This window comes from Choristoneura fumiferana, chromosome 15, assembly GCF_025370935.1.
Source record: "Choristoneura fumiferana chromosome 15, NRCan_CFum_1, whole genome shotgun sequence".
Taxonomy (NCBI): domain Eukaryota; kingdom Metazoa; phylum Arthropoda; class Insecta; order Lepidoptera; family Tortricidae; genus Choristoneura; species Choristoneura fumiferana.
The window spans coordinates 13,177,386-13,193,950 of NC_133486.1; the positions used below are offsets into that span (position 1 = coordinate 13,177,386).

General features: G+C 39.8%; 1 protein-coding gene across 4 annotated transcripts in view; it reads right to left on the reverse strand.

The window, feature by feature from the left end:
* Nucleotides 1-16,565, reverse strand: part of POSH (SH3 domain containing ring finger posh) — a 57,474-nt gene that overhangs the window by 21,359 nt on the left and 19,550 nt on the right. For all 4 annotated transcript variants that reach the window (XM_074098604.1, XM_074098603.1, XM_074098602.1 and 1 more), the window contains exons 3-11: nt 8,759-8,920; nt 6,769-6,863; nt 5,797-5,911; nt 5,078-5,177; nt 4,313-4,439; nt 3,747-3,825; nt 1,640-2,685; nt 1,049-1,224; nt 73-194 (exon numbers count right to left, since the gene is read on the reverse strand). In XM_074098604.1, coding sequence (XP_073954705.1) covers nt 73-194; nt 1,049-1,224; nt 1,640-2,685; nt 3,747-3,825; nt 4,313-4,439; nt 5,078-5,177; nt 5,797-5,911; nt 6,769-6,863; nt 8,759-8,920 — 2,022 coding nt within the window. The remainder of the gene's footprint in view (nt 1-72; nt 195-1,048; nt 1,225-1,639; nt 2,686-3,746; nt 3,826-4,312; nt 4,440-5,077; nt 5,178-5,796; nt 5,912-6,768; nt 6,864-8,758; nt 8,921-16,565) is intronic.

The following is a 16,565-nucleotide window of genomic DNA, read 5'->3' on the forward strand; positions in this document are numbered from 1 at the left end:
AATAACAATAAAACCAAAACTAAAATGTTGATTGACCCTGTTTCTAGTTCATTAATGGTCGTCTGTCGGTACCTGAGTCTTGTCGTGTTTGGGTCGCGCCACGTAGTTTCCGGGGAACACACCGCAGCGCTGCGAGCGCTCCGACCGGCCCTTGTACCAGCCGTCCCGGCAGCGCTCCGTCACTATGTATATGCCTGGGTACAAACAAACAAACATATAACCAGGGCCGGATTAATGATGTAGGGGCCCATAGACAATGCAATTCTCAGGGGCATTTTTTCAGCCTTTTGAAGAGCAAAACTGACATAAATGCGTTAAAAAAAATGCCATAACATCTAAAAGTCAGTGTCAACATACGAATTTTCCGGAATAAATATTAGCCGGTGCTACTCGCCGATATAGCTTTCTACAGGTATATATATTTTCATTTAGGCACGTAGTTATTTTAAGCTGTCCCGCATAAAAAACAAACACGTACTCAAATAATAATATTTGCTCTTTAAATTTGTTTAGATATACTGAGCGGTAAAAAAATCTGGCCCTCCATGCAGTAATGGGTAATTTATACGTAGAGTGGGCCAATTGGGATGCACCAAAAAAAATAACCTATAGTTTTTATCTTATTTTTGGAAAGAATAGGATATTTTAATATACCATTTTCATTGATTTTGAATTTGGATAAGTATTTATTTTTTTACTTAATACGCTGGATGACGTTACAGTGAGACAGCCACATACCATTGCCTGGAAAAATTCAGGTCGTACATAACATAATCTGTGGCATTACAATTTGACAATAATTCAAGCACGGTGTAGGGTCCTAAATGAACCATGACAAATAGTTTTATTTTGTTTATTTAAATCAGTTTATCACATTTTTGGAACCTGATTTCTGAAAATGCTTCACGAAGCCTGTTTTCTCCAAATGGTTTCCGATTTATTATATGTTGTCAAAAATTGGGACATCCCAATTTTGTGCCGCTGAGTATAAGTTAACAGTGGATACGACACCGCAATATCAAGCGTCCAGTTGCGTGAGCGCACTGACCTCCCTTCTTGAGCTCGAGCTCGTCGTGTTTCTGCGGCTTATACGGGTACAGCGCGATGTAGGCGGCGGGCAGCGGCCGCTCGCCGGAGCGCTCGCGCTCGCGCCGGCGACGCCGCTCGCCGCGGTCCTCCGCCGACTGGTCCAGAAGACTCGTCGCCAGGATCTCCGCAGAGTGTCTGGGGAGACATATGGTACATTATTGACGACGCCCGGAAAGTAGGGAACAGCCAGACGAGGGGGCTTGCAAACCGAGCAATGCGAGACTTGCAAGGGGCCATTATTCGAACGTTTATTCTGTATGATTTTTATAGGCAAATTTTGTTATCATGTAGAAGATTCTGTTAGTTCCCAGAACTTAGATTTGACTTTACAATTTGCCCGTTTCTTCATCTGCAAAGAATTCGCCCACTATCTTATGCGATGACATGTAGGTACATGTTGTATGTTTGCCATGTGTTTAATCTAGGTTATAAACAATCTGTGCGGTAAATTCCATCCGAATCCGTAGAGCTCTTTTTGCGTCTAGGAGTAACAAACATTCAAACTTTCGCACTTATATATAATATTACAATATTAGTAGGATTCACTCACCTGTTCTGCGTCGTATGATTCCCTTGCAAATGCGACGACGGAGTCAAACTATGCCGCTTCTCTCTATGATGGTGATCTCTGTGGTTTCTCGCCACCATATAGTTCCCGTCCTTCCCATGTGAGGGCGACAAAGCAGCCTGCAAACCTAGCCCGAAGTTCAACAAGGAATCAGGCCCACTAGAACGCGCGACCACTTTAGACGACGACGGCGCGTCGAGTCTTTCACTGCTTGTAGCTTCGATATCGTTATGATTCTGAGTGCTGTTGGCAGACGCGTTTAGTTTCGGGCTTTCTGCTGGCGGTAAAGAAACGTTTAGAGAAGTATTCGTAGCGGTTGAACTCTCGTTCAAACTCAGCACGCCCATGGAGGCATTGAGCGATGAATCCGGGTTTTCGTTCGTTTCTTCTTCCGTCGCGTTTTGTTGGGTCGTGTTGGACGCAACCACAGTGGCATTGCGTTCAGTGTTATTGTCTGGGGAGCTCGGTAAACTAGGCTCGGCGCTTTCACACGTGCTAGTATCCGAACTAGTGTTGGGTGTAGTGGTTGAACTGACAACAGAGGCTGTGTTCACGCTTGAACTAGAGTCTGAGCTGACGTTGTTCGCGTTGAAGTTAGCCACGGATACAGGGAAGTGTTCGTGTGTTCTCACGTTCTGATATGTAGTCTCGTTTTTGTGTACAGGGGTTGAGTTGTAGCTGTCATATTTGACTGCTCGCAGTCGGTCGTAGTTTTCGCCAATGCGTGAGACGCTTTGTATGCCCATCGTGCCTTGGTGGGAGGACTTGTTGTGCATGTTCGTGAAGTGTATAAGGTCTAGAGAGTGTTTCGTTTGGGCGGGCTCTATTATGTTCCTTGGGGAGGCGGTGACGACGCCCCCGTGGGATATGACGTGGGGTGCTGGTTGTGGCACCATTATTTGCGGTTGCGGGATCATGTGGGTCGCGTGGTAGTTTGGATGGGACTGGCTCATGGTGGCCATGTTTTGGTAGTTGCCCTGCCCCGTAGTGGGCGTTGACATCGACATGGGTTGGTAGCGGTGGGAGTGCTAAAAATTAGAAAAATAAACTTTTTATCTATTGCTTTTTTTTACTGTAAATAAATTTTAACTCGGAATCCTTTAAAATAATGCAGTGATCTGAGTGATCAGCTTAATTGCGCGGGCGCTTGCATCGCATTCACTATATCTTTCTTTCTTTTTCCAATACTGCGGCAGAAAGAAATAATGAATACGATTATTTAGGGCGGTTTCAGACTAACGTTTTATTTAGGCGTATAAACTCGTATTTGGAAGCGCGTATTCGCGCGTACAGGTGCAGTTTTGTTTTATTCGAGCGTTGTGCACACAGGAATGGGTACACGCGCATTCGGTTCATTCTAGCGCGCGTGTAAGCGCGTATGCCAAATACGAACGTACACGCGCAGAAAAAACTTCAGTCCGAAACCGCCCTTAGAGTGCGTTAGACAATATAATGGCTTATGGAACTACTAAGAAATTAGAAAATAAGAATTTTAATGAACTAAAATAATTTCCTTGCTCACCCGCGACCTTACGATAGCTAAGCTTATGCAAAATATGCGTGTTCAAGCAGTTCCTCCACCTCCACACTGTAAGAACACACACAAATCACACAAACCCATCTATCACCACCACCACACTACACTGACGCGTTTCGAACTCAACCAGAGCTCATCTTCAGAGTGACACAACCGTACACCATGCTACCAGTTGTTAGACTAACGAACCACAACCACAACCACCGTTTTAACTTGTCACTGTAACTCCCCAAGTACCCACATACGTTTTATGAAACAAAACAAAACTACCCACAAAATATTAATAAATTTTTTAACCGTCCTTCAAAATTACCTTGATTTTTATTTATTTACTGTCAAGGCATGTTTTATTAACTACCATTGCTGAAATTAGATCCAAGCCGAAATTATTTTAGTTCATTGATATGGACCTCCGCAAAGTAACGCCTGATTCAATAAATTATTTAAGAATTTTAAGCTGTCTTCAGTCCTCAGTTCACCTTGTCCAGTCACAACTGTACAACTTTACATTATGTATGTTAAATTCTTATATTTAATAGATTTTTTTAGTACCTGTGCGTGGTGTCTATGGTCAGACTGTCCCGCTCTAGCGTGTTCCGGCAAGGGCGGCACGGGGCGGTTCAAGGGGGTGCTGTAACAACATATTTTAGTCATATTTACGCAATTAGAAATACGAATTAGAAAGACGATTAAATTTAACATCGTATGCTGCAAGTCTCAGCAATCTTATTAAAAAAAAAACTATCTAATAACTTTAAACGAGCAATTCTTGTACAAATATATATAGTCATTATCTCAGAAACGACTCCAACGATATCGATTAAATTTGGGTGTTTGGGGATGAAAAATCGATCCAGCTTGGTCTTATCTCTGGGAAAACGCTTGTTATCGAATTTTAGCCAGAGAAAACACATTTTGGCAAATATATTACTTGAGAGACTATGGGTATAGACTAGAAAAAAAAAAACATCCTCATGGGGTATGGGACAGGACTGGGATTTTTTTATCGAAATTCTGACAAGACGTGGTTGTGATTTATGAATGGCCCCTTATCGCTCATTCCGAGGGGTATTCCAATTTCTTAATGCGTCTGAATGGATGTAGGCAGTGCGGCTGACCTGTTGACGAGATGGCGGGCGGGCTGGTTGAGCTCCACAAAGGCGATGGGGAAGATGCCCACGCGCTGCTCCAGCCGCCCCTCCGCCCAGTTCTCATCCACACGTCTGTGCACCGTTATTATTGCACCTACAAACAACAAACAAACAAAGGATTTAGTAAATTTTATACATATACTGAAATAGCTGATCAAATCTTTATTTGGACAATTAAAAATTAATAAATTTACAATTTTAACACTTACACATTACCTTATAAACAAAAGATAAATCTAAACTGAATAAAATCAAAAATGTCAAATTAAATACATAAAATAACAAAAAAAGGAAATTAATACAATGATAACAATAATAATCAATTAAATAAAAAAAACAATGAAATAGTAATACTTACGGTATTTTTATTTATTTTAATAAGAAAAGAATACTATTGGGTTGTCCAAGGTTCCCAGTATATAAATCAAGAGCTTGTAATGTGTCGCACACAAGTCATGAATTAATTATGAATTTTAATGTCAATCAATGCTGCAGACCCCCCAACCTTTGCTATTAGACATTTGTGGCTCATACAAAAAAAAGTGAAGTAGGTATGGCTGAATTATCTGCTAAAATCAATCATCAAAATCAGCCTACATGCACCTACTGCTTAGTAAAGGCTCTTCATTTTTACACCACTTTGCCTTTTTCTGTGCGAGCCTGCTAAAATACTCTGGTTTCATTTTAAAATATCTTGTATGTAGTGCAGATAATAATGAAGGCTATAGTTACCTTTATCGAAGGCGAGGCAGCCTTCTTCGTCGGGCGCCGACATTCGGAAGTCGTAGAGTGCTTTGCATAGTGCTGTCGGCACTGGCAAAGGTATCACGACCTGTCAAACGAGAACGTGGTTTTGTTTACTACATTTCTGTGCCAAATTTCAAGTCAATACCATTAACCGTTGAGGAGTTCATTCCTGTGGAGACGATCTTTGCTGGACCAAAAGGATGTTGTTGCCAGATTATTGTATTATCACCAGATTGCAAAACATAGTAAGGTTACATTGTTCTATTTCGGAGTTCCGTTTAGTTTCCGTTACTATCATCAGATCAGCTCTGTATTGTCATGAGAACTACAATTATAAAATAGAATTGCTAAGTTTGAAGGCTAACTGAAAGGGCATAATATCTGCTTGAGAAGCCAGATGATTCACAGTAGTTCTTTCACTTTCAATATTCAAGTCAATCAATTCAGTTCAAATTTAGGAATAGGTGGCTACATCAGCTTTTTGATGATTCTGCCAATGTGGAAGTTGACTAAGACATGGCAGGTATGTAGACGATCTCCTTGTTCGGTAATCAAATACATGGCAAATCCCTTGAAAAATATTTTGCTTACAGTTCTCTTGATCGACGTACAAGGTAGCCAGATACTTGTGAACGCTTACGACCATGGAGACTTACGTATCCCCCAAACAGATGTACAAATCGAGCAAATAAAGTGTAGTTTACCTGTAGATACGTAATAGGGAAGACTCCGGTCCTGCCAGAGGTCTCTCCCTGGTACCAGAAAGCGTCGAGCTTCTTCTGAAGTAGAACAGTGTCGCCTTTCTTGAAAGATAAGTCGCTGAAAACAAAAAATTAAACACATTATTTTCATGTAATATTCTAGTAATTAAATTAGCTGTACGTAGCGGCTAAAGTTTAGCCTTTTGATAAAGATACATTTTTGAGATTTTTGTGTATCAGTATGTCCTAGGGCTGAGACGGCTCAGGCCTAAAATGTCTGTTTTCCTAAAATGTACAAGTCTCAAAACTTCTGCGTTTTCACAATGTTAGCACTTCTATTTTGTCAGCTTTCTCAAAATGTCTGCTATTTAAAATGTGTACAATCTCAGGAAGTCGCCTATGCATAATGTTTACATTCCTATAATATTAGCATTAACATAATTTCTGCTTTCCCGTTATGTTCACTTTTTTAAATAGGCTATAGTCTTGTTATGTTTGTTTTCCCATGTCTGCTTTTTAATATTTTTCGTTTTCAACCGGTTTCGTACCCAAACGAAGGGATTTTCGTACAATTAGTTTTTTACTAAAATCAATGCTAAAAAAATCCGAAAGTAACTCAGACTGTCTGTCTGTTACTCTTTCACGGCTAAACCGCTGAACCGATTTAGATGCAATTTGAAGACCATGATTGGAGACATTTTGGGAATAAGACTTTTCTGAAATGCCAACGTTATAAGAAGGCGGATATTTTGAGGTTGCAGACATTTTGAGAATAAGCACTTTTTGAAAAGCGAACATTACACAAAAACTGCCATTCTTGGAGGCAGGCAATTTTAAATATCTGACATTTTGAGAAGCTGACATTATGCAAAAGGCGTGTTGACATTCTGAAAAGCAGACATTTTGCGAAAAATACACTTTAGAAAAACGGATATTTCAGGCCTGAGCGCTGAGACGATGATGATGATGACTTACCCAGGTTCTTTGGAGATATAGTCATACAGGGCTCGTCCGTGAGGCGGAAGCTGCTTGCCGTCGCGAGCGGATTGCCCGCTCTGTTGTGGTTGACCCTGAAAAGAACGTCAATATAAAGAACATTTGGTAAGTAAACAATTGAATTCCTACATCTCCATTTTTCCAGGCAGGGGGAGCGTCTTAACCCTTATGGAATGGTTTCAGATCCCTATACAGCAAAGGGCGATTACGCTATATGTACACTGTGATCAATATCGATTTTTGAGTCACAGTAAGCAATTGGTTCTTTTTTGAAAATATATTGAAAATGAAACTACTCTTGAACCTAAATTCGTTTTTGAATTTGTAAAGTGATAGAAATGATAAAATTTGAAAGTTCGATCAGAGCTCATGTTGCATCCGTGATAACTTAAAAAGTGAGTAAAGTTATATTAACATGTTGTCTGAACAATATCAACAGGATACAGGCATAAACTAATCCGCTACACTCATCACGTCCACTATCGCGCTACTTACGCCAATAAGGTACGCAACCTTTCATGCTAAATATTGAGTCCTCGGTTCGCGTTTCCAACCTTAATAGCTAATCCTAGCGCCATCTGGTTGTCCCACAGAACAACTGCGTCATCCTGCATCGCTATCGAAGTTTCTCAACTCGGACGCACAAATAAAATTCCGACGCTCTTCTTTCGGAGTTCGGTCCCCAGGCATCTGAGGGGCTACTACGAAAATTTCGAAAATCGAAGTTCGTATCGCACCGTCCCTCTCACTATCTTATTTAAATAATATAAGTTCGAATTTTGCACTTTTTTGGCTCTGCCTGGAGAGAGCTACATAAGCTACCTCCAGAGGCCGTATTGCCTGACGCTTCTGACACTCGAGATCACAATCTAATGACAGTTTTCGCATACAAAAACTGTCACTCGATTGCGATCGCGAACGTCAGAAACGTTAGACAATACGGCCTCAGGTGTGACACAGGTTTTACAAAGCCGTTGCAAAAGTAATGATTCATTCTAGTAAACATTTGTATGACGATTGGCTAGAGTAAATAAACACGATTCGTAAATACGGATCGATTATCCGCCATGCGAGTAGGTACAGTATAAATATAGACATCCAGTCAATGGTATTAGTAGTCAGCTGTTTTAGTTGATTAGGAGGCGTGTCGATATTTGCCAGTATTCTGTTTGTTCGTCGCACCTGTAACTTTGCGAAATTGCGAATGTATTCTGCTAACTACCGAAGAGATGTTTCAAAAGGTGGCGAAAATGTATGAACCGCTTAAGGGACACATTGACAGTTTTCAAATTACGTCCAGTAACACCAGTTTCCGGTATCATTTCTGATTTTGTATTTTTTTTTCTTTAATTGTATAATATAGTTTTTAAGTATTTTATTTGTAATTATATCACTTATTATGAAAAAATGACTTTCTGCCAAGTTTCTTGCGGCGCACTTCTTGGCAATGATGGTCTTTCCGAAAGCGCCGGTAGTTTAAAAAATGACGTGTAAAAGTGCCCATTGCGGCCTATTTACTGAATAAATCATTTGAATTTGAATTTGAATTTGATCAATAATTAAAAACCAGAGATGTGCGAGGATGTCTTGCGAGGAAAGTGTTTTTCATGAACCAATAAGAACGCTTCATTTACCTCGCCTCACTCCGCTCACCTGTTTCCACCAGAGCAGTGCTGTGCGAGGACAGGTAAATGAAGCGTTTGTATTGGTTCAAGAAAAACACATTCCGCACATCTCTGGTGGAAACGTAGCCTCAGTGTGAGACACAAGAAACATTGTATTAATTGTTTGCTATAAACTACTTAATAAATTACCAGCAAAGTCTTCATCAGGCCTGCGCTTCCAGACGAACTTTGGCATATTGCCTGTGCACATGCCGTCGTGCATGTCGTCTTTGGTCTAGACCGACGCGAGAGCGACATGTTAAGTATGGACTGATCATATTCGTTTCTTTGAGAAGGACCAATACCTGCGCATGTCTAGTCCTCGGCTGCAGCTTTCTCGGCGCGTTGTTCCGCATGCCCTCGAGGATCCTCATGAGGAGCACGTTGGGGGGCAGCTCCTCGACCTTGGCCTCCACCAGCACGCGGCATTCCGGGCATCGCAGCTCCTTGTGCGACTCTACGATGACCTGGAAATGTGTTCGTCAGTTAAAGCTAAGGAACATGTGAAGAGGTAGTAAAAAGAGGAATAGGGGTGTGCGAGCTAAAAAGGCGAGTCTATCTGGCTGAAGAGCCCTGCATTTTTCCGGCTCTACCTGTAATGAGTTCGCGTTTAAATTCAATTCAAAGTCAAGAAAAAGTTTGCTCAGCTTTTAGATAATTTAGTCAAAGTCGAGGTTCACTTTTTCATTTGAAGATTGTTACTTAATAAGTTTTTATTCAAAAGTTCGTTTCTAATAAATGATATCTTTGTTGACTGTACCACACATAGGACGGCAGCGGGTCGGGTCGGGAGTGCAGCGGGCCTATTTATGTGGCTTTATATGAACATCATACCGACGGCGGATGCGAAACAGGCCCTATACTACGAAGTACAAAATTCGAACTTCGTATCTTGCCGTCCCGCTTATGCTTATATTATTTAATACGACAGTGAGAGGGACGGTACGATACGAATTTCGATTTTCGAATTTCGTAGTAGCCCCCCAGGCGCGGGGCGGGTCGTGCGCGGACGTCACTGTGATGTTGTTTATACAGCCATGGAAATAGGCCCGCCACACACCTGACCCGGCCCGCTGCCGGTCTAATGTGTGGTTTACGCTTACTTGCAAACTATATACCCCACGGTTAAACCAGATGGTTTCAGTCTACCACGCAACCTCTGGTGCCGCTTAAACAGACTGTCAACAGGACACGGACGCTGTCACTACTTTCGACACAAGTGGGGTCGGCGGGACTCGGCCCTCTGCGAATGCGGCGATTAGGCTCAAACTATGGAGCACATTGTACAGCGCTGCCCTCTACACTCATACTCGGGCTCCCCTGGAGATCTGTACAATCTGACACCTGACACAATCTCGTGGCTTGGGACCCTGAATGTGGATTTATAGCTAGTTTGTAGTTTCTTTCTTTAGTGTAATTGTTTTATTGTTTAATGTTTTACGCCATACGATTAAATAAACTTGCATCGTCACTAAACTATTTGGCAAAAATTCAAGCCAATCCAACCATTGAAATTGAGTAGAATTAGATTTGCAAGATTTGACTTGAATCAACGGAAAAACATCGCGAGTTAAATAAAAGTTTGTTAAAATAGTCAGAGGAACCAAATGTTCAATAATCATCATATAAACCGTAGGACGTCTATTGTTGGACATAGGCCTCCACATACCCCAGTTGCTTCGGTCGGAAGCGGCCTGCATCCACCGTGAACCCGCGGCTTTAACCAGGTCATTCGTCCATCTCGTTGGTGGATCAAAATATGTTAGCACTATCAAAAACCCTTACCTACAGTCATATAGCGTACTTCAAAGGATACTTAAACTTAGCTTTATCGATGCGTAGCGAATAATGGAATATTATATATATTATAAAAGTAACCAAGACTGCAATCTGCATAATCGAGCAATGCACCCGCTGGTTCGTGCTAGTAAATAACACTGCAGTTAATGCAATAAAACACAATACAGCACAATTACCAAGGCATTTTTATAACACCTACGTTACTTTCTACAGCTAATACTGATAGTATTATATTGCTCCGTAATATAATTAATGTTCTGTAACATAACAACGTGAAAACGATATAGTAATTCAATTTTATTAAACTGGTAAATGGCTAGATTATTTAATCACAAGTGAGTGAGTTGCGCCGTTTAACAATTATTCCAAGACGCAAATATAACAAAATAAAACATTTTATCTCAGCCCCGACAAACAGTTGATATATGTTTACACATACATATGAAATATGTTTTTTTTTATATCTAGAAATAGGCTTGCGTTCCATCACAATCGCACCTTATGGCAAGCAAAGACATGGAGTAACATGGAGCACGCTTGTCTAATAAATGCCCGTTCACCCTAGATTTGAAGACGGTCAGATTGTAACGATCAGGGAACACGGACGTAGGCAGGGAGTCCCACTCCTCAGCCGTCCGGATAATAAAGGACGAGCGAAAACGTTGCTTTGAAACAAATATAGGGGAGACCGAGGAGAGTTGTGACATAGTCGATTTTTGGGAACTTATTTACTGCTTGCAAGCTCGCAACAGCGCGTGTTTGATAGCTTGAGACCTGAACTAAAAAACGCGCGCTATTCCGAACTCGCTGGCAGATAATAAGTTCTAAAAAATCGACGTTGTCATTACTCTCCTCTGTAGCAACTCTCCTCGGTCTCCCCTCCAGTTGTCAATTGAGTTGGAAAATAAGTGACGTCACAGCTCATACTATCGCCATATAGAATCTATGAGAGGATACACGTTTTGATAACTGATAAGCAGTAGGTCAATTGATTGGTGATGTCAACCTTATGGGGTGTGGTCTGAGCTTAAAGCATTCACTGCCACCGACGCACATATGCGTTTTCGGAACTTCGCCCAGTGCCGCTGTCATAATTATTCATACATTTTGAACGCACACGTGCGTCGGTGGCACCAGTGGAAGTCAAGTGGCAGTGAATGCGTTAACGTATATCAAATCAAAGGTAGGATCTTAGGAATAATTTTGAAGCGACTTAATTTGCGATAATAAGTAATGTTTTGTATTGTATTTTAAACATGAAAATACCAGAAGTACCTCTAAAATGCGTATGCTTTGCCGTGTTTATATTTTAACAATATTGTGTTATCGATATGTTTGAAGATAATAGATATTTAACTAGGTACTTCCAAAGCCGACAATATTCAAATCAGTTTGCAAATATCGGCATTTGTGAAACATTTAATAACACAATAATAACCAATTCTGTGCAAATATAACTAGTAAGTAGGTTGAATTTACATGCGTATCTTATCGCTGGTTCGTTATTGATACGATTTGCGAGTCAAGGCAACACTTTTACTGCTATAACTATCGTTAGGTACTTCCTTAAAAAAATTGTTGACAAACACAATTTAAGTACAGTCATCTGTTAGGCTGTTTTTGATTAGATAAACTTACAGGTTGGGCTACAAACAAATGTATATGTAATCTATAGAACAGCACCGACATTACCGAATGACTCAGGCAACCCACAGCATAAAACACTAAGGTGTACTTGGACGAACCAGGGTTTACTTTCAATTCCGGGCTAACTGCTAACCCAGGGTTATTGAAGTTATGTGAAGGGTGCGCAAAATTCACAAAACAAAAATTTCATAAGCCTTGAGCATCATAGAGGTAAACAATAATTGAAGGGAAAATAGAGGGCAGGAGAGGCAGGGGAAGACAGAGACGTGCGTTTATGGATGAAGTCAAAGAGCGTATCAGGAGCTCGAAGCATTGGCACAGAGGCGTACAGATTGACGATTACTCCACTGACAAGAGTTAGGCTCTAAAATATATGAGGATGATAATCTTAGAGTTAAATTCAGAAGATGAAAGGGAGCAGTATAGATGAAAGAATTAGATTATAGATTATTATCTACACCCATATAGTAAATCCTCCATTCTTTAACGAATTATAGTATAACAATAGAAGTACTTTTTGCAGTCCACAAGCAAACACCATAGAAAGATACAATCAAAACATACGCACTCAATTTACAAAATTCAAAGCAATATCTTTCAGAACACCAGGGGATAAGTAGTTAAACAAGATAATATTATTGTGAACCTTTTGCTTTTCTAGTTAAATTGCTGTGCAGTAACTTGTAATTGCTAATGTCAGATTTCTGTATTTTTAAGTTCCACCTTCTGTTTTTTTTTTCAGGATATTGCAGTGAAAGTCCTGCGTATGTAACTTTAGTGACATCAATTATTGAGTTCAGTGAGAGAATTCATTTGCATGGTGCGTTAGTGTCAGTATTGTGTCATATTTTTGACAGCAAATAAATGTACTTTAATGCCGTTACTTTCATACGTTATTGTCATCATCATATACAATATAACTACTAACACCCACAGGATTTAATTATACAATGTTTTACTAAACATATTCATTCATATTGATTATTGATTAGGTCCCATGAGTGGCAAGAGTTATAAGTGAACATTTTGTTATCTATGACAGCAGATACCTATTATATTCAAGAAAACCGGTGAGGAGTAAACTCTCGCAAAGTTCAATGAAAATGCGATTCTACATATTTTATGTATCGCTAGTTATATAACTTCCATGTAAGAGACGAGAGAAAGCGTGTTTATCTTAGCCGATAACTTTATCTCGCGAACAGGAGAACACAAATAAAGCGTTTGAAGTAATTCCAAAGCGCTACAGTAGGTTTTCTCAAATATTCTATAGGCATAGTGGATTAGCGCGACTATATTAAACGCCTTCACGCGATTCCTTTTTTAAATAGTACAGGATTTCTTCGAGTTGATTCCTCACGTTTTAGTGTAACATATAACCCTCCTTCGGACAATGAACTGTAACAATTTACTTTGCTCACCCGTGACCTTATGATAGACATGTGTAATTTGTGCAAGAAATGTGTGTTCATGCAGTTCCTCCACATCCACACTGAAAAAAACACACACAAACCCATCGACCACGACTCTACACTGACGTGTTTCGAACTCAACCAGAGCTCATCTTCAGAGCAACACAACCGTTCATCATGCTACCAGATGTTAGACTCAAACACACACCTTCGAGCAGTCGGGTAAAAAATCGGACTTCAAAGAAATTAAATATCCACTAAAAAGTAAAAAACAAAAAAAGCCTTCCACTAAAAAAACCGTAAATGAGCGGACCGGAGTAATAATATTATAACTAGTTATTCAGTGGAAGCACATCTATGCAGCTCGCCATTGGAGTTGAACGGACTCCGTACGAAGTCCGCTCCGCATGCACCGGAAGGTGGGTCTTAGGGATGGTATTTTCTCTTAATGGCTCATTCAACTAGATCGCACGCACGTGACTCGTAACATGACACCTAGTATTTACTGTTGCGCGAAAACCCCAAAGTTATGACAGTGTGGGAAACCCAGGGCAACAAGTACTTTTGCCATGCTATGCCGTATCGTTTGATAACCGATATCGGTAACTCGTGAGAGACGACACGATAAGAGCGGTTTCCGGATTTTTGATATTCAAAGATAGTAAGTTTGTATTCTACTACAGTACTGGTTTTAATTTAAACGTGTAGACAAAAACATACAAAATTTCGAAAATGTTAAAATTAAAAACAAGCTCATACTTAAATACTCTAAAAAGAAGAAAAATAACCTTTAATTACCTAAACCAAACCCATAAATTTATTACATTACACAAAAGCTTTGTCTCAAGATTTAGGATGAGGCTCCACTGAGGCGCAGACGAGCGGAGAGGAGACGTTTAGGGATCGACCAATCATATTTAGTTGAATCAAAGTCAAAGTGAATTCAATTTAGGCTAAAACAAACACTTATGAATGTCAAAAAAAAAAACTACCACCGGTTCGGAAAAACCTCTGTTGAGAAGAATCCGGCAAGAAACTTAACGAGGTATATTTTTTAAACAGTATTACAATATTATTAAATGATATGTATACATCACAAGTATTTAACACAACTTTAGTTTTAACGCATTAGGTCCGCTATTTGATGGGATCGCTAATACGGATCGGAATTATTTCCAAATATTCTTGTCCATGATATAATCATTAACTTTACAATACGCCTCCGCCTTATTATCAACACAGAGACGTGTAGGGATTGTTCGATTCGATCCCTACACGTCTCTCCGCTCCGCTCGTCTCCGCCTCAGTGGAGCCACAGCCTAACTTGTGTAGCTCGACTACTCGTACTATTTTTTTTCTTAAATTGTTCATCTACCTACACAAGTAAATCTCCCTCGCTAAAGATGTAGGTCAAAATTGCTTTCTAAACTATTTTTCTCAAGTTTACGGAAGCTAATTGAGAAATGGGGTTCAAAATACCTATACACCAAATTTCATAAAAATCGGTTCAGTGGTTTCGACGTGAAAGCGTAACAGACAGACAGACAGTTACTGTCGCATTTATAATATTAGTAGGGAATTAGGGATTATTCACTAAATCTGTACTAACTTTGTAAAATAATTGATAAAATTGCGTAACTTAATAAATAACGATCACTGATTTAGGTCGTGTTGTAAGTGGTCTTTTTTAAATCTCGATTTAACGCTTAAACTGACAGACAAACCTAGATTAAAAAGCCTGCAAGTGGACGTTAAGCAAAATTTTTAGTCAACTTCTAAATCAAAAATTTGTTCTAACCGTCACCCGTGTAGTATATATCCAAATATAACCCAGCCCCATTTATTTATACCCCCACAACACACCGCACTAGTTCGAAAGTGGGGCAAGTGGTGATCAATACCACGCCGCCTTCTGCTGTGTGGGACGAGAATCTGGTGACAAAGGATATCATTTAAGGGAAATAGTAAGGTTAACTTGTATTAATTACTTTTTGATTAGCTTATTGGGCGGCTATTCGAGCATTTCAACCGTCTCATTTTTTTGTAATTTTTCTGCAAAAATTGCCTTTTTTAGGGTTCCGGAGCCAAAATGGCAAAAACGGAACCCTTATAGTTTCGTCATGTCTGTCCGTCTGTCTGTCCGTCCGCGGCCTTGCTCAGGGACTATCAATGCTAGAAAGCTGTAATTTTGCACGTATATATATGTAAACTATGCCGACAAAATAGTACAATCAAAATTTAAAAAGAAAAAAAGATTTTCTAGTGTACCTCCAATAGACGTAAAATGGGGGTGATTTTTTTTTCTCATCCAACCCTATAGTGTGGGGTATTGTTGGATAGGTCTTTTACCAACCATTAGGGGTTTGCTAAGACGATTTTTCGATTCAGTGATGTTTTGCGAATATTCAACTTTAAAGTGCAAATTTTCATAAAAATCGAGCGTCCCCCCCCCTATATAAAAAAAAATCTCCAAAACAAAGGCCTCCCCCTTAGAACGCCACAATGAACGACAACTCGATACTTGCATCCACCGGTTGCCCGCAATCTCACGATTCGTTCAAGTTCGAGTTGTCGTTCATTGTATCACGATGTCGTCAGTCCACCAAGTGGAAGGCCTGCCAAAGTCAAAGTCAAAATATCTTTATTCAATTTAGCCTTAGAACTTATGAATGTCAAAAAAAAACTACCACCGGTTCGGAAAAACCTCTGTTGAGAAGAATCCGGCAAGAAACTCAACGAGGTATATTTTTTTCAAACAGATTTACAATATTATTAAATGACGTCTATACTATACATCACAAGTATTTAACACAACTTTATTTTAACACAGTAGGTTCGCTATTTGAAGGGATCGCTAATGCGGATCGGAATTATTTCCAAATATCCCTATCCATGATATAATCATTAACTTTATAATACGCCTGGATATTAATGTCTTCTTGACAATAGATCTGAATTTTGTATCCGTTTCATTTGTAATATTTTTTGGAATTTTATTATAAAAACGTATGCAACTTCCCAGAAACGACTTTTTGGTTTTAGCCAGTCTGTAAGATGGAACTTTAAGCTTCCCTGTATTTCTAGTAGCCTTTGGCTTATCGACGTTAGTGGGAAAATCACATATGTTCTTCGTTACATACATGATTATTTCAAAAACATAAAGCGACGGCAGGGTTAGGCTACCTTTTCCTTAAAAAGAGATCTTAAAGATTCACGCGTCTTCAAATTATAAATTGCTCTAATTGCTATCTTT